The sequence below is a fragment of the Varanus komodoensis genome, unplaced genomic scaffold, assembly GCF_004798865.1.
Source record: "Varanus komodoensis strain SLA01 unplaced genomic scaffold, ASM479886v1 scaffold1, whole genome shotgun sequence".
NCBI classification, from domain to species: Eukaryota; Metazoa; Chordata; class Lepidosauria; order Squamata; family Varanidae; genus Varanus; species Varanus komodoensis.
Genome location: NW_025335268.1, coordinates 98,551,396 through 98,576,529, shown reverse-complemented (window position 1 = coordinate 98,576,529; position 25,134 = coordinate 98,551,396). Strand labels below are relative to the sequence as shown.

Sequence of the window (25,134 nt, the reverse complement as noted above, 5' to 3'; positions counted from 1 at the left end):
AGAGAGAGAGAGAGAGAGAGAGAGAGAGAGAGAGAGAGAATGTTATTTGTAAAGTGCTGAAAATAAACCCAAATGCATTGGTAGTATGGGCAAAACTAAGAACAGCTTGGAAAATTAAGAAAGGAATGCCAGTGGATATTAGGCAAGTGACCAAGTTCACTTCTAGAAAAAAGGGATTGTATGAATAGATTGGCAAAATCTTTAAATGGGTACTAGAAAAATGTGACATCTGCTGAATTTTCTTCCATTTTGATAATGTAGAGGTGAAACCCCCTGCAGCCATACAAGAGATCTAACTCCCACTATATTCAATGGGTTTTACACACATAGGATTTCACTGTACCCCCCCCCAAAAAAAAAAACCTGCTCTGGAAATACACGTGTTTCTCATTAAGGACCATCAATGCTATTCTGCACTATTGGATGTCCTAACAAGACCTTCCTTAAAAATAAAGGAGCTTTGTCTGCCCCATAATCAAAAGAACCGGCTTGCTGTAGCATGTATTCCAGCCAGCGTGAGGAAACTGCATTTACTCTCCTTCTAAGCAAGAAGCTTGCTTGCCTTTTTTCTGTACAGACAAGAGATAGCTAGAAGGAGCTGCAGGCAGTGCAGATGGCAAACGGCTTTTGCAACCATTGGACCCACAAGCATCACAAAACGTTGCTTAATGGAGCAAATGCAGGGACATGGCAGGCAATAGCAGCAGGCTTGTGCCTTTGGGTTAGAGGAAAACAATAAGGGGTTAAGCCAGCCACAGCTCTATCTGAAGCTTGATTTAAAGAGGGGAAAGGATTGATATCGCCCCCCCCTCCCGCCGTGTGGATGGTCGGCTCTTTCAAGGGGATCACATGGGCTTCTTACACTCCAGCTCTGCAGAAGCACCAGCTGCTGCTGATCTGGGAGGGTGCATCACCGACTGGTGTGTGTATCAATGCCTTGTGCTCCCAGGCTCCAGTTTAAAGGAGAGGGATCCCACAATGTGCCTTTGCACAAGTGGGTAGGAGCTTGGGAACAACCTTTTTCTTCCCCTGTGCTCCAGGACCTAACCATGTCTATCTGTTGTTGCCTTTTTTTCAGGGATTATGGATCCTCCAAAAGGAAATCAGGTAAGAGATGGTGCTCATTCTGTATATAATTCCATGGCTATGAATCTAAATGTTTTCTAACTTGCTTTATTTGCACATTGTGAGATATTTTGAGCATGCAACATTTCACTGAGTGGGAAGATTTTAAGCAGATTCTGTAGCTGAGTAGAAAAAAATGTTGCTTTCGGATTGTATATTCTGAGCGAAATATTGCCTGGATGGTGAGATACATTTTTGTAAGTGCTGAATTCAGCATAACAGCTGTGTGTTTATGATCATGTAAGCTTTCAGCATTTTAGTTTTGCATAGAATTGGAACCTACCTGAAGACTCTCTAGTCTAATGCCCTTGGCTAAGGCAGTTCTAACCTGGCTGTAAATGTGCTATCAAGGGATTGTATAGACTTATTTCTGGAGGACCAGAAATACTATAACCCACACCTGCAAACTGAGCCGTGGCTGTGCATTATACTTTTTTTTCCTGCTCTCCTTTATCTTGCTTTAGGTTAGCTGTCTAACAACCACACACTTCTCTGCTGAAGCAGGACAGGACTCCCGCTGCTGCTGAAGGAAAAAAGCCTTGGTTTCCTTTGCTTCTTGCCTACCTGCTGTCATGTGGATTCTCTCTTGGAGCATGAGGGTTTCTCAACCAACCCTGATCCTTACCACTTCACAAAGAGAATATTGTGTGGTTATTTACAGAACCTTAGCAACCCTAAAAATCAAGCTCTTTGCCCTTCGTACTGGGTTAACTACAGCATTTGAATTTGTAAGTCACTTGCAAGCAGCCGAAATATAAAAATGCCTTTATATACTGCCATGCCAGGTTTGGCTAAGGCTAGTGGCAGGGTACAGTTCAAAATGTAGATTCAATCTCTAGGTAAAAGGGAGGCTGCTAATCTCTGTATCATTCCAATTTAATATATGTGCTGCCAAAGCAAGCACCAGGTAAAGGGACCATGCACAGTAGACCACCTGAGCCCCTGGAAAAACCCTGCCAGTCATACTTGAAAATACTGGCCTATATAGGACAGTGGTTTCACCGGATAGAAACACTCCCACTTGTGCATGTGTGAGAGCGCAAAGGTCTTAACTTCTGAATCAGACTGGGTTAAACCTTAATTTCTATTCCTTGAGAAATGGCTAACTCTAATTATGGATATATCATCTCATTTGGCACATATTCCTGATTAATTACATGGATGGGCTAGCAAATCAGTAATGCTTCAGTTTTGCAATTAACTGATATCCTAATGGATTGCTGGCATCTCTCTCTCTCCTCCCTCCCTCTTTTCCCAGAAATCCTGACGCAATTTCAAACCTGTGTATGGCAGGTTGGGAAAAAAGCCCTTTAGTGAGCAATTCTATGCATGGTTAAGAAACAATCAGAAACATACTGGTTGGCAATTTATGGGAGTTGTAGGATTTACTTCTGTTTAAAAATGCTTAGGATTGCTCCCTTACCATACTAGGCAAAACACTGAATATCATTGTAACATAATTGGATTTTGAACAGAGATTTTGATAACAAGTGCTTATTAAAAAGGGGTGGTAACCCATACCATATTAAATGAGGCATCCTCCCATTTCTCTCACACTTTCTCTTTCATGTGAGAAAGTGCCACAGATTTGTCATAATTGGCTTAAATATTATAGCCACTAACCATGCAGATAACACACAATACATGTTAGCTGTAGCTACTATATTTAATCATTTGCCTCAAAATGTCCAAAAGGAGACTTACTTCTCTTACTTTAATGGGTCCTTGTGACTTTCCTAAGAGCTAAGGTACTAGCAAGACATCCCACCAATTGGGCCATACCTTTTACTCCCAGCCACATAATATGATCTATGCTTTATAAGCATGGCCTGCTTGGGGCATAATCCCAAGGCATATCTACCAGAACCTCTTAGTAGAGTAGACCCTGTATGGCAATGCTGTGATAGCATCCTGCACAGACAACAGCCAAGATGAACGTGAGAGCATAAAGGTTTCCCAATTCTTTGACCGGTAGAAACAATTGCTCTCACTTTTACTGGTCCAATGTGAGTCTCATTTCTTTTCTCCTGATTTTCAGCTGCTTTTGGCACAGTTGTGTGAAAGCTAAGCATAGTCTGAAGTTCTCTCATGTTTATAAGTTACTGCATGTATCCTGCTTCTGGCTCAGTCAGGTGGCCAGAATTGTGAACATTGGAGAACAGGGCCGCTCTACCTTTGGTAGCTTTTGTAGAAGGGTAAGAGAAGTATCATTGGAGTTATCCCTTCAAAAATGTAGCACCACTCTTGTCCTTCATGTGACTGGATGCTTCATGTGGCTTGATATTCAAATAGGGAATATAATAAGGCTATATCACCATGTTTTCAAAGGGATGGTGGTAGCAGGACTATTTATTCCAGCTCGGGCCTTGGTTGCCCTAGGGTATGTCCACAAGCAATTTAATTATAATACAAAGGTGCATTCAAACTGATAGTCAGAATGCTGCTGTCAAAGTAGGGGAAACCAACACAGGCAGAACTGGGGCGCATACGGTTCTACACTGTTTGAAACTGCTGTCCTGCCTTCTCCAAGGAATACAGCTTTGGAGCAATGGATTCTTCTCACTTGTACCAAAAGCCACCTTGCAAAATGCTTTTAGGACCTACCAATCACAAAGCAGTGTTTCAAGTGTATGTTTGGGTCAGAGGGAGGAAGGGATTGGGGCATGATTGGTTAGACAATTATTTTAAGCCTTTTATTTTCTATATATATGAAATGCCAAACATGCTGGATGCCTGAGCTTTTGTGGGGGGTGGGGAGAGTCTGAAACATGGTAGGGTGGAAATGAGAGGATTTGGACCACTGCATCTGGAGTGAAGAGGACCGGGAAGTGGAACATCAGTAAAAACACACCATCTTCCTACAGGCTGCATACCTGTATATATATTCTTAATGTTCTCAGGAACTTCTAGATCAGCCATCTCAGCATACTTGGAGGCAGTCTTTCCTGGTAGTGTACTATTCAACTGTGTCAACCTATAGTCATTCCCAGCCACCCCGGCCATGGGCTGCAGGTAGATGGGAGTTGTAATCAAATATTTAGAGGGTTCCCAGTTGGCAAAGGCTGTCCCGTGGCAAGGCAGGACAGCCTTCACCAACTGGTTCCCTTCACCCTGGAACCCAAGGGCAGTGCTGATGCAATTCTCATAGCCGGTGTTTGTGCTTGCTACAAACACAGTATCTATTGTGTGAAGACTTGCTTCTTATATTTGAAGCATGGCAAGCTTTCTTTCTGCACCTCTGGAATTTCCCTTGTTAAAAGAGCAGTAGTCCAACATTCTCAGGCTTGGGACACACTTTTACCTCCAACTTGCAATTTTTCTTACATTAAAAATTCTTTGTCTTACATTATCATCTTGAGGAACACTAGACTCAAGCTTCTATCAGGTTATACAGCAGGCCCCATATCCAATGGTTCAATTAGTGCAGTTTCACTTAACCACAGTTGACCTTGGTTTGAAAGAGAAGTTGTAAAGTGCTTCCTTGAAGTGAAAATTCTCAATTTAATAGGGAAATAAAGGTATATTGAGGTTATTAGGATGCGTGGTAAGAACAAATCTTCTGTCCTGAAATTGTGAAAAAACCAATGTATTTGGTTGTATATAGTGTTCACTACTATCTGTGGTTTCAGGTATCGGTGGGGTGGGGTGGGGTTGGGGGGCTTGGACCCCATTCCTGTGGATATGGGGGTTTTCTGTATCACCCATTCTGTGTGGCTTCTGTGTGTGGTCCACTGATTGGTAGGGGCAGGCCAGAGTCTTGGGCATGGGTCTTGTTAACCTGCTTCCTGATCCTGTCAGTTGGAGATGCCAGAGATTGCATTCAAGACCTTCTGCATGCAAAGCAAAAGGAAACGCTAGCATTGCTATGGACCCTCCTCTTGCAGACTTTTTCCTGGTGGTTCTCTTACTGGTACCTAATTGAAGACCAGCTTTGTGGTGTATATAGCAACACATTTCAATTTTCTTTTAGAAGAGTACTAAATTGATGTATCATTTCTGCCTGCCCTCAAGATTCTGCCTTGCAGGAATGGGAACCTCTTTGAAACATATGGTGGATGAAATTCAATTTGTTGGGCCTACTAATCTATTCAATATGAGAACGGTAGTTATCCTGCTGTCTTTATGGAAGCAGCAATTTGTGGGCTGTCACAATGAAAGACATTAGTGTGTGTGCATGCAACTATGAGCATGTCCCTCTACGTTCCAGGCTTTGGTATTCAAATTCTTCTCGTGGACATAGTGACTAGGAGAATGAAGCTTGACACATGAGTTCAGGGAGATACATTTTTTTAAATTTGTAATCCACTGGCATATCTGAGGAGTAATGCAATCCTGTGGGCAACATCTGACTTGACACTGGTGCTAACAAAGTACACTGGAAACAACCTCTGGCCAAATGCCAGAAGTGTTAGCAGGTATGATGGGTTTTCCAGAAAAACCATTGTGCTAGAGATCTCTTAGGCTAACGATGTCCCTGACAACAGTAGCACTAGTTTTCAGTTGGATGCTGCCGCTTGTGTTCATTGGCCAAATCAATTCTGCTTGTCGAATATGGTTTATCCTGGAAGAAAGAGATAATATAATTTTCCATTTGGCAACATCCTGTAGTCTTGTAGTGCATATTTTTCTACCAGAGACTGAAACTGTTTTGGTTTCTGTGCACAAACAGAGGCAAATTAGAAGCAGTAAAGCTAGTGGATGCTTATGGGGGTGAGAATCTTGTTGAGCAATCTAGGTTTCATTTCAAGTGCCTAGAGCTTTCTAGAAGGCAGGGTTTGTGTGGTGGGAGGGTCTGAGGGGTCTTTCTACAGTTATTTGGCAGCTGAAGTATTTTCTGGCAGTCTCTCCTTCTGAAATATTTTCCTTGAAATGCAACTTTCTCTTGTCTGGTTTGCAGCATTTGGAAATTCTATTTTACTGTATGAACCACACACACATGGCATGACTCTGTGAAGTTCACACCTCGGTGGCAGTGCTTGAGCTGATGCCAGCCAAGCATTTACAGTGCTTAAATTTCTTTTGGCAAGCAAGCCATTTTAAAATTCTGACTTCTCCAATTGACCACTTGACTGCTTTAGGGAGCAATAATGTGACCCAGCATCTGAGGGGGCACAGGATAGTTCAGATTTCCAGCTCTGAAGTCGGAGATAGCACTCTACTCTACCATGGGGAACTGGAGCGCCAACACCCTCTCAGCCAGCTGCCTCTCCAAGGTTGGCATGGTAACTTCAGAGAAGGGTAAAATGGGGTATTTCCAAGGGTGGACAGGGGAGGAAACTAAAGAGGACACCTGATTCAAGCTATCCTGAGGCATCTCCAACTTCCCTGGAGGCTGTCTCTAGGTGTACAAAGAAATGAAATTACATTCAAAGATGTCTGAATGTCTCAGTCCATGGTTTTAGGAGGCTTGAGAATACAACCCCCTCACCCTTAAGTGTACCCTTAAAGAGTTGTTGTCCAGTTTGCAGGGCTGCCTTGTCTATTTTAGTATGTCTTAACCTTCAAGTGCAATGGTGGTGAATGTTACTGCTCACCAAACACAGCAACGTTCCTGTAAGGACTCTCTAAATAAGGATTTTTTTGATGCAATTCTCTCATTCACTTCCAAATAAAAAATAGCAAAAGAGAACAATCTACATGTGACCTATAAATGATTTATGTCTTCCCCTAAACTCTAACGTGCCTTTTTCATCCCTGGACTGAATAGAAATTCAACGCTTTGATTTTTTTTTTAAATCAGAAAACCAATATCAACCATAAAACTTACATGTTCAGAGTCCTCATTGCTAACTACTGTGCTCAACGACTGTCAAAAGCTTGACTATGAGAGGGCCACGGAGAGGAAGCAGGAGAACCCAGATGTAGAAGCTCACTCACTCCTGACATTTGGAAGCTAATTAGCTGAGCTGTGATTTATAAATATTTGAAAGAAATAACACAAACTGGGATCGAAGAGAAGTGCTTTCAGTCTTAAGAGAACATCCACTTCTCATATTCCAGTGCTGGCGACCCCATTAGAGGCTAAAGAAGAGCCAAGGAAATACAGAATACAATGTCTCCCTGGCCTCCGCCAGCATGTACAACAAAGTGTCAGGCTCTGCCTTAATCTTCTCTTGTCTGAATGAGAAATGGTGCTAATGCAGCATCTCGGTCCCTTGTGCGCTTGGTGAGGACATCTGTGGTGAAACTCAGTGCAGTCCACCCCTATGTGGTTCTTTTTGAGAGTCTGCTGTGCTTGAGGATGAAGGGAAGAGGTTTTCTTGCACATGGCAACTGATTTCTTGCTCAAGCTTTTTTAGCCAATGTTGCAATTGAATGAAATCTGCCAAAGAACTGAACTCCTTAGCTTTGTGGTAAAGCTGCAATTGCCGAATGACGTTAAAAATAAATTGCAGGCAATAAACACTGTCATACTAAAGCTTCTTTCCTTTATACATTTATGGCAAGCTCATGCCATACTGCATTAAGGCACATGATGCTATTGGGTAGGTGGGGATTGTAAGGAAAATCTCATATGGGGAAGCACTGAAAGTCTATTTATACTGGATTCAATGTAGTACCTGGATGTAATGGTTGAAATAAGCCTCTTATTGTAGTTTCTGAAACGAGAAAACATTGCCTTGGGCTACTAACTGCCCCTTACACATGCACACACGCACACACTTGCTAGGACTGTGCACAGAAGGCAAGATTCAATTCACATCATGCTGTGAGTAGTCACTTCAGTTCAGACTACTTTGGATGTGGCTGGATTCACCTTGGGCCCAAAGTGCTGCTGTTCTTCAGAAATCTTCAGCTTTATTTATTATATTTCTATCCTGCCTTTTTTTTCCTTCCAAGGAACTCAAGATGACGTGTGTGTGTGTGTGTATTCCCCCTCCTCTCAGTCTTTATCCTCACAACAATACCCCTGTGTGGTAGGTTGGGATGGGAGTCTGACTGGCCCAGAGTCATCCAGTGAGCTCCATGACCGAGTGAGGACTAGAACCCAGATTTCCTGAGCCCTAGTTCCATGGTCTTAATGTGCCTCCTTGTTGATTATTATCGGGTAATGAAAACATGGCTATTGCTTGCCTGCTGAGGTTTGGGGGGCTGGGAGGACAGGGCCAGAGGAAGCAGCAGAAGGGGCATCATCTCTTGGCAGTGAGAAGCACGCCCGCCCTACTCACCAAAAGCACTGCTGCCTCACATGTGGGAAAGCTGGAGGTTATTGAAAGAGACCCATCTGCCAAGGCAGAGCGGCCGCCATATTGCACAGCTTTAGCACTTACCCTAACCCATCCAGCATTCCCACTCTGCTTCCAGGCGGCTGCTTCTGACTCTTTGTAGTCAGATTGGATGTTAGTGAGCTCCCACTATTGGCTACTTTAAGTGTGCCCCTCCCCTACAAATAACTCTAGATGTGAATCAGCGTCGGACTGGGGTGAGGTGGGGTGAAGTGACCTACCTGTAAATCTTTTAACTACGAAACACTTAACTGACCCAACCACAAGCTTAAATAAAAAGTAAAACAAAAAGGGATTGGAATTAGGACAGGATATTACTGGAAGTGGTCTGACAGGAAATAAGGAGAAAGGCTCACAAACCACAAAACAAAAATGCCACCTGCAACTGTGCCAAACTTGTTCCATGCACTTAGGAACTAGCAGGAGCACTGAAAACAGTTGTTTGCTTCTGAGTTTCAGTGTTCTTCTCCATACTGCTATTGGGGAGAGTGTTGCTTGGTGAAGTCCATGCTTGTTTGCAATTTAGTGCTGTCAATCATAAAATCTGCTTGCCTGGTGTTTCTTTTTTATGGATAACATGGCAATGGAGGAAAATCTATGAATTTCAGACAGGTATTGTTTGTGAATTATTTCACAACTTCTGATTCACCAGATTGAGTCTGAATCTCCCTGAAGTGGCCTGCTCCTCAGTCTAGGATTCAGTTTTGTCTGAAGTGGATGTACACCCAAATTCTTATACACACACACAAGCGGGGGGTGTACTTTGAATGAATATCCTTATGTAGTTATGTAAATTTTTATAGATCTCTTTCCTTCATCACATTTCTACATGCATTAGGAACTTAAGACATCAGAACGTGTTCTTAGAAGCTGAGAGCAGTATCCATTCAGCTGTTCATTCTAAAGATGTATGCAATGTTGGAAATAATGCTATGATCACAACCTCAAATATGGAGGGCATATTCTCTGGAAAAAAAAGCTTATAAATCCCTGAACTTGCATCCATACTTAAAAATGTGCATATTCTGTTTGAGGAAAGTATATATACTTGAGATGCTCTCTTAAATATGTTTGACATGTGCACTTTTCCTGTGCAAAATGAAGCATGTTCCAACAAAAGAGGGATTTTTTTTCTTTTTTTTGGAGAATCTAGATAATAGTGAAAGTCACTCATTTGCCTAATTCTTTCATTACATTTCTGTACCACCCCATTGCCAAAGGTTATATTATTACAACATAATATCAAATCTACCCAAAATCATACGAAAATTTAAATCGGTTTGAAAAAAATCTGCTACCAATAAAATTATCAGGGGTTGATTTAAAGCAACAGCAAAAGCCCTTTCATAATGCCATCCAGTGTTGGAGTAGAAGAAAGTCTTGATGTTGAAAACACTGCTAGGTTGGTACCAGGTGAACCTCACTGGGGAAAGCATTCCACAATCATGTGACTTATGGGCACTGGTGGTAAAAGAAATTATGCTGCTTGCAAATTAAGTCCATACAAGAGTGATAGAGGAGACCTCCTCATGTGTAGGGTATCTATTATTTTCCTAAGCTTAAGTATTATTTTTCCTAACTATTGATACTTGAAAACAATTGAAGTTCATATGAAAATGTTGACATTTTTTGTGCACATTTTTCCTAATATATATATTTTATGTAATTTTATCTATTTATTGCTGCAAGTTTTACTAATTGATCTTTGCAAGCTATCTTTATGGATATATATATTTTTGTAAAATTGTAAAATTCAGAAAAGTGAGGATTTTGAAAGATAACCAAGTTTTGGTTTGCACACTGAGTTAAAAGTGTGAAATTGTGAACTGAATGGACTTCTGCCTCAGCCCTTCTCATAGGGTATGAGAAGTAATGCTAAATAATTAAAGGGTCTTATGAGCCTAAAGGAGCCACCCAACAGAAGGGGTTGCCTACTCAGTTCTCAATAGCATTTAAGAAGTATATTAAATGGTTTTCTTCCACCCGACTAGTAGCAAATGCATTTGCTTTTTATTACCACACAGGAGGTATGACAATCAACTTAGTAAGCTGTTTCATAATTTGCAATATGGTGGGGGAAATTCAGATGACGTTGGATTACCTGTCCTTGGAAGAGGTGTGGCCACAATAATGATTTATGGAGAAATGGAAGGAAAGGGCTCCTTTGAGGGCAGCTGCTTCTTAGCCACACTCTAGATTCAAATCAGAAATAGTGTTTCTCTGGCTTCAATTCAGCAAAAGGATGCTTCAACTATTGGAAGTTTAGGAAATAATGCACTATATGATAAGGTCTGTCACTGCAGCTGTCTGGACTGGAGAAAGCAAAAATCTACCTTAAACAAAAAAGAAAGGATTAAGGACCTGGCATTGTTTCTTCAGCTCAAAAGTACTGCAGTCTCTCTGTAATGATCTATATTTTTCCATAGGATATTAGAGCCCTTACAGATGCACCTAATCAGCTAAGTGATACTATCTGGTCATGAGCCAAAGCTCTCTCCCCATCTCTGGCAGGCATTCAACTCTTGCCCAAATTCCTGCCATTTCCTCCTAGCTTGCATAGTTGTAAATGTTATTGATGGCAATGAAATTATCCAGACTCTCTTCAGTATCCAGCTGCACTGCCTGGACCCGAAAATAGTAGTATTATAACCTCCCTCAGTTCTGAATGCATGCTGGCTTAATATAGCAACCATATGGGGAGGAAGGGGGGAAGGTTGCAATCTGTCTCAGCTCCCTAAAGTCGGAAAGCTCCCCCTGGACATAAAAGTGCCCAGACAAAACAAAATAATCCTATAGATTCCTAATGTCTTAAATGAGATCAGGATTCTTTCTGGAGGATTAAACATAAGGTAGATGGTGCTATAAATGAACAGAACATGCTATAAATGAAATCCAACATTGGTAGTGTTCACTCCAGATTTCCTTGGATGATGCAGCTGTTTCCATGGGAGGAGTAACATGTTATTGTCTAACAACCAATTGTGTAAATGCAGACTATCCCTTGTTTACACAGCATGTGTAATGCCTCTGATTGGGTTACAATGTGAAAATATGGCTCAAGTAGAGGGTTTGGGGTTTTATTCCCTCTTTCCCCCTTTTTCCCCACCTGCCCCCCCTTGAGCTTTTGTGACTCACGTGATCAGTTCTGAAGCACCGTTCAGTCACATGTGTGCCAGATGTGCATATTTCCAATCATTTTGTGTGCGAGAAGAGCTTATAAATGAGGCAGTTCTGTTTACGTGGCAAATGGAAGTCAGTCCTGATTGGTTTGTAATGGGAAATGGGGAAGGGCTGACAACTTAGAGCAAGCCAACGGGCCGATGCTTTGAAGAAGGGAAATCAGGGACTCTGTTTGAACAGCACATACTGTGTTTCTATTTCTTGATTTAAAAAGTGGGGAAAATTTTTGTGAACTTGAGCCCACCTCATGAGATGCATGCAGATGCACTAAAAATCTGTTCGGGTAGCACTGCTATCTCCTGGCATTATTTTTTTTTTTTTTTTGAAAAGTTAACATGCATTATGATGAGAGAGAACAACATGTTGTGTTTACAAAACATGACCAAACTAGATGGAGAACTGGTGTCGCACTCCTTAATGCATTAACAGAATGAAAAGAGCATCCAACATATTAATACAGGACATTATTCACTGCACAGAATATTTGAGGTATGTAATAGAACAAGAAGTAAGGAAGATCCTTAATCAGCTTAAAGCTCAAAATTGTGCAGAAGTTACTCATCTATTGCAGGTTATTCTTTGCAGGAAAAAACTCCCCAAAAGTGTGTTTATTGCACACATGACTGGGTTCACGAAACAAGATAACACACTGAAGGATGAATTGGGCTGAACTGTGGGTTGTTACTGAGCCAAGGGTTGTTCTGTTGTGTGAACCCAGTAGTACTAACAAACCATGGTTTCTTAAACACAAAAAATCCACAACTCACAATCCTGCAAGAAACCATGGGTCCTCTTGATGGGTTATTTTCTGTGAGCATTTCCCTCCCCCCGTGCCCTTCTCCCTTTTCCATATATGCAAAGGAAAGCTTTAAAAACAGTCTTGTATTGGAATTTGGCAGGTTTATAAGCAGCATAAATCTAGTAATGATTCCCTCTGACATGTCAGAGTAGTTTCATATGAAAAGTCGAATCCAAACTGAAATGATCACTTCCTTTCCTGCTTTTTTGAAGGGTCTTAATGCCACTTTCAGGGCCTCATGGTGGAAACAACTGACATTACCTAATTGGCCTGTTCATTTAGCCTGTCATCTCTTTATGAGGTCTAACAATTCTCCCACTTCCTCCAACCCTTCCTGTTCTGCAATTTCTCCTTTTCCCAAGACAGTTTTGTTCACAGACGCTGTCTGAGTAACTTCACCTTGTAACCTTGATGGTTCAGGGTTATCTGCCAACTCCTCTTCAGAATCCAAACTACCTAGCTGTATTTTGAGAAAGTTGGACTTCATTTCCTCATTTTCATGATTAACAAACCATGGTTTGTTTGCATAGTTGGGTTCCCACAAAACAGTAGCTCAAAATGCTTCAAAAATCCTCAATTCAGTGACAATCCATACTCAACCTTAAGTGTGGCATGTGTTGTGTGAGCCCAGAACATACAATCATTTCTTTTTCAGTTCTATATCTTATTTATTTAAAACTTTTTTTAAATCTTGGCCTTCAGACCAAAGGCTACCAGAAACACTTATATGAAATCATGCAAACAAAAGAGTCCCTGCCTGGAAGTTTACATCATGACAGAAAAAGGAAGTAAGAATGAGGAGAGAAGTGGAATACACAAAACACTAGCATTCCTTCCTGAGGGAATGAGATCACATTTGGACTGAGTGACGATCGCAGACCTTTGCACATCACTCGTTCATGATATAAATTTGCTGTTTTATTACAAATGGGAAAGCCTTAGCCTGAAATTCTTTTACCCGGATCTGTGCATTGCTGATATTCATCTTCTCAATAGCTGGTGTTCACCAGACCAGAGTACTTAGACTGATAGCTGCTGTTATGAATTTAACATAATTTCTTCCACTCCTTTCTTGGATTCTGTTCAAAACTGTTCATATGTCCTGGTCTGTTGCCTTTTAATTTGGTCCTAGTGTTCCCAGTAGAGAATGAGAGAGAGATTTTCAAAGATTGGAATTGGGATTGCAAAATCCTGTTGTCCACTCTCAGAATTTGCAGTTCTACTTGGACCCAAGTTGTTATTTATCAGAAATGGTTCTTTTGCCACTGGAGGTTAGCCAAGAGAATGCATAGTGGTGTAAGAGGGAGCTGCCCCCAGGTGGCATCTGTAAGGCACTGTGGGAAAGAACATGGACCCAGACATGGCAAGCCAAATTTATAATTCACGGGAGGAAAATACTTGTTCATAATGAGTCCAACTAAAATTTGAGTTCAGGGTGTTTTACATGTCATTACTTGGACTGTCTGTTCAACCATGTAAAAATGATATGTTCAAAAGAAAGTCACCTTGGCTACCTTGGTACTCCCGCATCTGACCTCCCTCCTCTTCTTATGCCCTGGTGGAAATCAATGCTCTAATGTGTGTTATAATTTACTGTTAATGGTGGGGCAGCTTGTATCATGGAAAAAGGCATTACTATCCTGGGTTAATCAGTGGGGAGTGTATGCCAGGACTGGGTGGAGCCAGAGCTAAAATTTGGCAAAGTTACCTACCCCCCTGGTCACTCTTTCCTTGTCCCTACCCCCCTCTCTCCCCCTCCCCCTCCCCCTCTGATACCTTCTTTTTCTCTCTGTCTCAGCCATCCTCTTTTTTGTGTTCTTCAGTGCCCAGCAGACTGCCAGGGAGGAACAGATTGCTCTTGTCAGAGGTCTGAATTGTGCCCCCCCCCCCATGGCTTCCTTCTGTTACTCCAGGCTCTCCACACCCTATGAAATTAGACCAGGGGCCACATGTGGACCTAGGGTTGTAGGTTGCCCACCCCTGTTGTAAAGGCTGGGCCCAATTAAAGCATAAACGTTGTGCTTTTTATTTTATTAAAAGAATTAAAGCCTTATAAGTAATGTTAAACAGATGTTCTGAAGTGAAATATGCTAGCTGTCTTCCCCTTCAGAAGCACTCTCATCTCTGTCTAGCTGCTGTCAGATGAGGGGAGATCTGGTGTTCTTACTATACATACGTATATCTTTTTATTTGGAAATCTGCGATATAGTTGCCAGTTGCTTGCTTCTCAGTTTCCTGCCTTTTGTGCTCTGCTTTGGCTCAGCTGCTGCTGACGTGTGTGCGCGTGCGCGTGGGGGAGGCTTAATTTAAACATTTACAACCAATTAGCATTCAGGACAATCTGATTAAATGGCAATTGTGTGAATAACTTGGTTACACTTCAGCTGTTCCTGCAAAATGCAGTTCAGGGATAAAATCTCATTCCACTTCTTTCTAAACCCCTTTCCCCAAGTAGGTCAGTTCCATACAATTCTAAAAAGCGATATCTTGTGCCACTGCAGGAGCATATGGTTCCAATAGAACCCTAAGCTCTAGGCATTTTCTTATTCCAGATATTTTTCATCATTGCCTGTTTTTTGGCTCTTTCAATATTGGTTTGGCATGGCTAGTCCAAACTCTGTTTGGGGTAGTTGGGGAGTTTTGAAGTTTTTCCCCTGGATGGAATTATTTTGTGGCTTTATTTCATTATACTGTCACCTCTGTTTCTCTTTATCCAGACAAACCTCAATAGAAGTATGTTTGTATCGGTTTAGTGTTTTAACTGCCATGCACAAACTCTTCTAAATAAAAGCCTCGTGGCAAAGGTTTAGCCATGTACTTGGCTCTGGAACATCTAAATTAAAAAAGTGCTGGATCCAGATTCGGTACTGTGTAGAGTAGACCCATTGAAATGTTTAAATTAGACAAGAAGGTTTAAGTTCCACTGATTTCACCAGGTCTTCTTCAAGTTGACTGCATCTGCCTCTGACCCAGTGCCCTTGAGCATTCTGCACTGAACATGTGGAATACTTTTCCTTGCACACCACCAAACGACCACAAATCTAAGTACAGTTGGGGTCATGGGCAAGACTCTCAGAGTGGAGCGTGTGTCTTCTCCCCCAGAGATGGAGGTTTTATTCAGGGATGGGTAACTTCCATTTTACAGGTGAATGAACTGAGGCATAGGATTTTGTAACCAGTATAGTGTGGTGTTACAAGTAAATCCTTAGCGTTTCATTTGACAGTGTTTGGGACACATGTTGAGAGTACATAATACCTGCTCCAGGATCTGTACAAGCTCCTATTTGGACACAGATCCAAAGCTACCCCCTTGAATATAGCCAAACCCTAAATGGTCTGGAGTTTGTTAAGCTTGTGATCTGCAGTGGTACGTAGGCTCAGCCAAGTATACCTCTGGGGGCAAGGCCACATGGAGATAAAATGTTAGTGACTGCTTCAATGTTTTGAACTCTGTTTTCTCCCCTAAACTTGATTCTATCTAAGCCTGGGGAGATGATGATTATGTTGGTACAGGATATGGGATGGAATTGCTACCCTAAATGGTTGCAGCTTAGTGGTCCCTATGTTCTTCAAGATAAGGTTCTTCAGATGTTTAGTTGTTTGCTATCAATAGTTGAAGCTTGACAATATGTTCTCTTGTATAAAAGGTCTTACTTTTTATAGGTTGGTGAGTGATATGAATGACCTCTGCCCCTAGAAACTAGGGAGCAAGAGGCAGGCCCTGATGCAAACTGGACTTGAAAATTCTTCTTATAGTGAGGACAACATAACCTCCAACTGCCTCCCTACCACCACTGAAATTTAATAGAATGGCACTGGCAAAAAGGGGAAAGTTTGTCACTGAAATTTGGCCGTGTTTAAATAGCAAAGAAGACTATTGTACCAATGATACTTGACAACAAGCTGCTGCTTTTTTCCCCTGACAGGTTGGTGGCAATTAATTGGGGAAAGGGTGTAAACCCTGGTGGGTTAAAGAAGAGGAAATTGGCCTCCAGACTAGCTACCTGGGCATGCTAGGAATTGGAAGCCTTTTTTCCTGTCTGAAATGACACAGGATTCCACCCATAGGCTTCAATGAATGGTCAAGGACACTTGGCCCCACTGAACTCAGTTGAATTTATTTTCACATATATAGATATATTGCAGGTTTTAAATTGATTATGGGCAATTTCATTCCTTGTGGTTCCCACTCTTGTCAGTGTCCTAAAGGAATCTATTTTCCCTGTTTTTACTCTATATGACTATGAAAGACCAGTTTATTCAACAACACGTTTAACTAGGGCTATAAGCTCTAATTGACAGAAAGGTCAACTAAAACGTTAGTTGATTATTTGCTTATGGGGAGGTGTGGGTTTTATTGGTGGGGCTACACATGATTAATACTGGGGTTGAAAGGTTTGGGGAGGTTATTTTGGTTCTTACAGCTTAACTTGCAGTTGAATAAAACAAATATTTAAACTTGAGTTTCTCACAAGAATGTCTAAACAGGAGTTTTGGCAATGTGTCAGAATTAAGCAGATATTAACTAATTAATTCTCATTGTATATTTGACAGTATGGAATATTTAGAGGTTACCTGTTCTCTAGTGAGCCTAATAGTTCAGAATTCTTTAATAGGTTGACAGCCCTTGGCTTAGCTCCGTATGAAATAGGTCTTGTGAATAATTGCATAGTTGTAAGGCAAATATTCTGATTAGGGCTAAAACAGGCAGTACTTTAAATCTATATGTAGCAGCTATGTCTCTTCTTAGCACCATTTTTACTCTAGAATAGGTGAAGGAGGCCAAATCTGAATAGTGTAGGGATGGGTGGGGGGGGGGCGGTCCTCCACCTGCTGTGAGCCTTTTCTACCTCCTGGATTAACTACATGGCACTTATCCAGGAGTAAAATTGGAAAAGAAAACTACATCTGCTAGATACAGATTAAAATAATGTCTGGTTTGAATCTTAGACCAACAGGAAAAAAATATGTAACTAACAACCTATTTCTGTTGTTTACAAACTCTATCCTGGGAACACCTTTGTGTCTGCCAATGCTCTCCTTTAGCAGCCTTCTCAGTTGTTTCCTTATTGCAAGATTTGTGGACATAGCCTCTCCGTGTCCACATTAAAAAAGAACTAAACCTGTTTAGTATTTGCAGAGCTGTAAAACTGCTTCTCTGTATCTCTAATGGCTCTTCTGCTTTTCTTCTTTTTCTGCTGCTTCTTTTCTTGGGCTCTGAAGTTTGGATGTCCAGCTTATCTGATTCTCCAAAGAAGGCTATTGCAGGTACAACATTGTTTCTATGCATGGATTTGTACTTGCTCTTTCTGGTATCCTAAATCCCAGGTTAAATTAATAATTAGAAGAAGGGGAGGAACTTTGGGAGGTCTGGGTGCTATTTTTGAGACACACACACCCCATGAGCCACTGTTCGCCAGATGACCATCCCATTTTTTTTTTCAAATTATTGAACTAATTGGTCCTTGAAGATGCTGTTGCAAACAACCTTCTGTGCAAATTGGATGCTTTGAAAAATACTCTAGCACATTTTTTCATGATGTGGCAGAAGCTGCACTGGTTCAGCATATGTAGCTGCATATTTTCTACCCCTTGGTTTACAGCTTTGGTGCCTGGGGGTGGTGGGGATGGGAATGGGAGACTCCAAGGTAAGTGGCTGGGTAAGGTTCATGTCTTCCAGCAGAGTTCTAAACAGCACTCATAAGAACACTTAATTTTGTTCGTTAAATAGAAGCATTAATTTGTTTTTAAAATATATATACACTGCCTCATAAGATTAATATAATCACAGAACAATAAATAGCAACTTTCAACTTAAATAAAAACTCAAGGACGCAATCATGTTAGTATAAGGAATAAATGTACTTTGTATTTTCTTTTCCCAAAAAAAAAACTAGCATTAGAAAGTCACACAGTATAGAGAAATATGCAGCCTTCTAAAAGGATGCACAGATCCAAACTTCAGTATACTCAAAAGTTTACAGATATTAAATTCTGGGGAAATTCAGTGTTCTTCACCAGGGGCTGAAATAGCCACAACTAGTCTGTCAGTGGAAGGTATTCTATAACTGGGGTGCCACCACTAATGTGGCGCTCTGCACAGAAACCATTTATCATATTTCACATGTTGGGGGCATGTGGACACTGGAGAAGTTGATCTTGAGGGCCAGATGGGCATATATGAGATGAAACAATCCTTCAGGTAATCTGCTTGAAAACCTAACTTGAACCCTAGCCTGGACTTTCAACTGGGCCTAAAGACGAATTGGCATAATACAGTCAAATCCAGATGTAGTGTGGGGGCAGTGAGAGTCTTGCTGCTGTATGTTGGATAAACTGAAGTACTTGTTGAACCTTTTCAATAGTTTCAGAAATACCTCCATGTTTATGTTTCTTCAAATTTTATGTTCCTCTCTTTTTAGCCTGTCCTTTAGCTTTATTCTTTTCTTCCTTGGCCTTATGTCTCCAGTGCAAGTATTTTTTTCTAACAAAAGTATGATGATCCATTATTTTTCCAATCTGTACTCTTGACAATTTCCTCAATTTGCTTCCTGTGGTGTTTGCTATTGCATGCACTTACTGTATCCATGAATGCATAAATCTTGCAGTACAACTTCTTGTCTCTTTCCTGTAACACAGTCTCACATTTCTTTCCTTTTATTTTGTTCCCTCTTCATCTCCTTTCTCTTTAATTCTTTAGACAGGTTGATGAAGATATTTCTGACTACTTGGATTTTATTTGCCTGTTGCCATTTAGTTCTTAAATATTAAGTGTGTGTGTTTGTGATCCATTTGATATTTGTACTTTACTTTGTCGTCATCAAAGTATGCAAGAAGCTTCAGGAAATAGGATACTTCTGTTCAAGTGGATTGAGGCTATTTATTCTCCCTCAGACATGATTGCACCCTTTAAAGGTTCATTTAACCAGTACTCATTCAGTGATATTTGTATTGGATGGTGTCCCATATGTCTGCAATTGAGAATGGATTAAGGGACACTCAGTATCAGCTATTTCCTGTATACAACAGCAATCTAATATACAAATAAAATTGCACAAATCCTAATTTTGACATACTTCATGATGTCCATGTCCTTAATGAAAAACATTTCCCAGCATGTACTTAATGAAGAAGAACATTCCCCTAAATGTTCTGAAAGAAGAATGACATTTCCCCAAAATTCATCGAACATTTCCCAAGAAATGGAAGATGATGAGATTGCTCAACCCCATGTTTAGTTCTGCAAGATCACATGCTAGTTAAACTCTATCCATAACAGAAAAAGAAGAACTCTCCCCCGAGATCATGGCATGCTTTGAAAAGCAAGCATGACCAGTGCTTGGATGGTCATGGTGTAGAACCATTTGTGGCTATCTGCCACCTAAAGGAAGCACTGCTCTCATAACCCCTTCTTGTTCTTCTGCTCATTCTTTGCCTTTATGTCTCAGTAAGTAGACTCCTTTAGAAAGTGTACCGTCTCCCTGAAGCTTTTGCATACAGTAGACTTATTGGTGCCAGGGTGACCAAGAGTAGGTAGCCAAGTTTGAAAGCAATATTGTTAGTCAACTTTTCTCTGAGATGCTCCTGTGCATTTTCGTGTCGGGCTGGCAAGAATCAGTCTAATTTCAGAAGCTATTTTTTTCCAAAGGTGCCCCAAGACATGTGAAGACTGCCCCAAACCTGGCATCATCCCAAGCCTTCATGTCCAACACTGACACCTACAAAACTGTGTGGGGAGTGTTCACTGGCATACAATTCACCTGTTTCCTGTGAGCTGCAGAATCAAGACACAAAGAAGCACAGCTTTATGGGAGCGTTCCTCAGCAACTGCCACTTGCATGTCCCATGCAGAGGGGCTGACTCATGCTCCCAAGAAAGCCTTGTTCCACACGCCATCCTGCCAGTTGTTGCTGCAGGAGGAGTATCACATAATCAGTCATAGATATATCAGGAAGGTACCTCACCTCCTCCTCTGCATCACTGCTGCTGTGATGATGGCTTTTAGGGGGGCCTCCGCCACAGCGAAAATTAGTGCCAGTGCTCCATGTAGAATGATGGTTGAAGAAGTATCCAGTTGTGCTGGATCAATTGCCAGTGAAGAAGAAAGCTTAGCAGGGCTGGAAGAGAGTAGCAGAACTGGGGATGAGAGGAGCATACAGAAATGGCATGGAAAAGCATAAGTACCCAAAAAATTGTGTGTGGGAGGACTGCTTTCAGTGAAGGTGGTTGCTAAAGAGAATTACACCTCAGTGTGTTCTAACTGGCAGGCTGCTTGCAAGAGCTCTCAGGGGACAGAGTGTACTTATTGCTTGTTTATGTGGAGGTACCAGCATAGGAGAAGGTACACTGCCATGGTGTCAAAACGGGATACGCAGGGTGCAGTCATGAAGGAAATGTTGGTTGAGAGGCAGACAGAAAAGGCAAAAGAGATAGATAAATATAAATTACCAAGGGTACAAGTGCTTTCTCTGTGCAGCCTGTCTCCTACCCACTGTACAAAGTACCAGATTCACTGGTGAGGAATGACAACCTGATCCTGTGACTATACTAGCAAGCTTTGTGTGCTTGTTCTTCCTTCCATCTTCTCAGAAATGAAACAGACCTACTAGCACCTTTATTTGGTGGCCTTTGCACCATGCAGTCATCCACAGTTTGCAACATGGTTCTACCCTTTGGTGTGGTAGCATCCTTGAAGACACAGCTGGCAAAGCCTCTCTGAATGAGGGAACAGAAGCAAACTTTCCAGGGCATAAATATAGCAGATGCTGAGAAAAGGGGTTGCTTCATCATATCTCTAAGAACCTCACTGAGCAGCAGCACATGGTGGAATACCTAGTTTGTTAGGATTCACTGAAAGCAGTGGTGGACCTTTGCTCTGCAACACTGCTGTTCTTTGGCAAAACAAGGCAGCCAGAAACACCACTGATAATGGCAAGGCAGGAGAGCAACTCTTTTTGCCCTAAGGATTCCAGCTGCCATCATCTGTGGAAGAACTGCGTAGGGGGTATAGCCTTGTTTTCCTGTCCTAACAGTGGCTGGGTTTGTATGGCATGCTAAGCCACATGCCAAGAGAGCGAGACACATTAATGGAGTTGGCATCATTTCCTGGTTCCCTGACATGAATGGCTACAGGAAGACCATGCTTGGCACTACTGGTACTCAGCTCTTCACTGTAGGGCAGAAAGAGCTTCACCTCTTATTCCTGAAGGAGGACTACCTGTTGTGGACTGGAGGTGTAACTCACTAGGAATCAGGGCTGCCACAACACAATCAGTTACTAGTGCTTATGATGGAGGGCAAGCTTCTGCAGGCACAGTGTAATCTGTTGCTAGGCAGAACCTAGGAACCAATTTTGCCTGTGAGAATTTGGGTCTCCTATGGTTTGCCTGTGGTTGCTCTTGCCATGTGGATTAGTAGCAAATTACCTCAAGGCACAAGGAAATCACCATTTGGGTTTGCATGACACACAAAACCAGGGCTGGGTAAGAAAACTATGCAACAAGTATGGCCTGGTTAGGTGACTTATAAGCTACAAACAAGCCACTTCATTGGAAGTGTACCAGATTCAGAGGCTTTTTGCGAAGGGGGCGGCATAAAAATGCTCTAAATAAATAAATTCAGACAACACACTAAGCTATGGTGCCCTCATAGTCATGGTGGGTTTGTGTGTCATGTGGACCGCGTCACAGGTCAGAAGGACAAAGCTGTTTCTGTTATGCAGCTTTTCCTCCAGCAAAGAAGTTGCTCTTTTGCCATGCCACTTTCAGTGATGGTTCTGTGTAGTAAAGCAAGAACAGTAGGGGGCAGGGGTCCCTTCCTTTTCAGTGAATCCTAATAAACTGGATAATATGCCATGTGTTTGATGATGATGTTGTGTCCAGCCTTATAATAACTCAGTCTAGGGAATCCATTCCTGACGGTGTTTCTGCAAATTGTTTTTGCTGTAACTCTGACAGTTAATGGAAATGATGAGGACTTAAAGTTAGTGGAAAACAATTGAGGGAGCCAATTTTCTGCATCCAGGTGATTATTCAAGATTCCCTGGTATCAGCAAATATAAAACTCAAAGAGATGTTGATCTCTTATTTGCATTCATTTGAATGATGCTAATTTTCCAGGGCTTTACAAGTTAGAGCTGAGGTTTAGCTCCTGCTTTCATGCAAAAGGAGTTTGATAGGAAGACAGACTTAGAATTATATACATGCATGTTTTCTTTAAAGCAATACATAGATAAGCAGTTGAGAAGTGGCCCATTCCTACATCATATGTAAATGTCTGTGTTAATCTTAACTTGTTTAAGAACTATTACCAGTTGATGATATTTGGCCATCAAATTACCCCATTCATTCATTCATTCATTCATTCATTCTGGTTACCCTAATAAATCAAAATAGCAATACTAAAATAAAAACACAGTTAAAACAAATGCAGTTTTTATTTATTTTATTTATTTAAAACATTTTTACTCCATCCTTCCTGATAAAACATCTCAGGATGGCTTACAGTTTATATAATACCTTCAGTCAAGAGGTTGACCATAAAAGAAAGTTTTAAAAAAATTGGCAACATTTCCAGTATCATAAGAGGATACATCTCTTAAACAAATTGATACCATAGTGGAAGAATTATTAGCATAAAGGTCTGTTATTAATGGTGTAATCAATTTCTCTCTGCATTCCCTATAAAAGCTGCAATATAAGCACTATTTCTATTACACCAGTACCACAAGAACATACCCGTTCATTGACTGGGGTCTTAATAAATCTTCTTTTTAATAGTGCTGATGGTAGCACATTAAAGCAGGCAAGAGTGAATGTTCTTCTGTACTCTGGAATAGTTACTGCAGCCCCGTATCTGTACCCTGTAATTCCAGCATTATAACAGTTGTTGCTGTTGGGGTAAAATAACGAGGCACAATTTTATTAGCAGCAGTTCTAGATGCTCAAAATGTAAGTCTGTGAACTTTTATACAACAAGAAAATGAGACTTTTCCAGTCCATAATTACTCAGCACTTCTGCTTATGTAGCTTCTGTGAGGTTCTTCTAACTGCCATTTTTGCATGTGTATTCCAGATTAATCCAGAAACATCTGAACATTGTCAAATTATAGCCTGGTTGAAACTACGATATCCATGTGAGCCCAGCATTTTATTTATTACATTTTATACCACCCAGTAGCCAAAGCATTAAAAAAATTCCTAAGAGTTGATAGGCTACTTGACCATATATTATCCTTGGACATTACATAGCACATGCTTCCTGCCCATTGACAGATTTACAATTACAGGGACTAAAAACTATGCCTGTAAGTGTTACCTTGTAGGTATCAAAATAAATATGTTAAGGAGGACTAAGCTATCTGGGGAACCTTCTCGGAATAAGCAAATAATACTTCCTTGCTCTAAACAAATATATTTGCATAAGGGATGCCAGAGTCAGTCTGGATAGTAAGGAAAGGGAAAAGTGCTCAGAAAAATTAAAGACAAAAGATTTGCTCCCAGATTATGCATGGCTTGCACTGGAAACCATGTGTACCTCATTAGACAGGGTTTTGATATCAAGAACTCAAAGCTCCTTTAGGTATCAAATTATGGCTTTCAGCACTTTAATGAAAAGCAAATTTGCAGCCAATCTGATACCTTTTGTACACATGGCTACAGGAACACATTCATACAGCTAGGTGTAAGAGACACCAAAGTTGAGAAGGAAAGCTGCTATCTCTAAAATGTTATGTTTCTTAGCCAGATTTGCTGTTTGGAACTGTACAATTTTACCTAGCCAGACTGGTTGCATTGACAAGCTGCAGGCATTTGGACCTCCATTTAGTGTGTGTCAAAATGCACTGTAGCGTAACTCTGAGAAGAGAAGGAAACTGCTGTATGCCAGGCACTCAATAAAGGCATATTAGTTTGTATTTGTTCTCCTTCTAAAACTTGTGAGCTGCAGTCATCTCTCTAGACTCATCGCTCCCCTCCACTACTTTTCTGAAGTACATACCTATGGGCCAGATTGCATGTAACAACAAAATGCAGTAAGTTAACTTCCCTGCAGCATTTGGCATTATATACTGTCTGCCATGACTGGGTTCTCATGACACAATGCTTCACGGGTTGCTACCCACAATAGCTTGCTGTGTTGTGCAAATCCAGGTTGGATAGTCTCCCGGGATGGCTTGTTCATGATCAACAAACCACCCCAACAACCCATGGGCTGTTGTGTGGGTTGTTGTACCCACAATATGTTGTCATGTTATTTGAGCCCAAACAGACAGCCCCATCATGTGTGGGGAATAGGCTACTGAACCTCTTGGCAAGTGTAGCAAAAAACCCCTTGCTGGTTTTACCAAGTGGCCCATTTTTATAGCTGACAGTTGTCAAAGGGTGAACTTCAAATGTAACCAAAGGCACAAGTGATTTTATTTCATGAAAAGGTCGTGGTGACTTACTCAGCCCTTTGCAGCAAGACCATTTTAGGTGCTTGGCAGATTAGGAGTGTTTGCTTCCTACATAGATAGCACTGCCCTGTTTCTTCCAGATTCACATTCCAAAACAGATGAAGACTTGTATCTGTGTAGCATGTGAATGGTCAATTGTATAGTCTAGAAATCTGCATATGGTCAATCTCAAAGAAGTTGCTCCACTTTGAAGCTTGATACACATTGGATTACTTGTCATTGTTAGTCGTGAAGTCATGTCCAACCCATCGCGACCCCATGGACAACATTCCTCCAGGCCTTCCTGTCCTCCACCATCCCCTGGAGTCCACTTAAGCTCACACCAACTGCTTTAGTGACTCCATCTAGCC

The 25,134-nt window shown here is 41.3% G+C and overlaps 1 protein-coding gene across 4 annotated transcripts in view; it reads left to right on the top strand.

The window, feature by feature from the left end:
* Window positions 1-25,134, top strand: part of SH3PXD2A (SH3 and PX domains 2A) — a 287,812-nt gene that overhangs the window by 170,877 nt on the left and 91,801 nt on the right. For 2 of the 4 annotated variants that reach the window (XM_044438062.1, XM_044438043.1), the window contains exons 6-7: window positions 1,079-1,107; window positions 17,554-17,598. In XM_044438062.1, coding sequence (XP_044293997.1) covers window positions 1,079-1,107; window positions 17,554-17,598 — 74 coding nt within the window. Of the gene's footprint in view, window positions 1-1,049; window positions 1,108-17,553; window positions 17,599-25,134 lie in introns of those variants that run through there. The other 2 variants (XM_044438052.1, XM_044438081.1) reach the window with 2 other exon arrangements.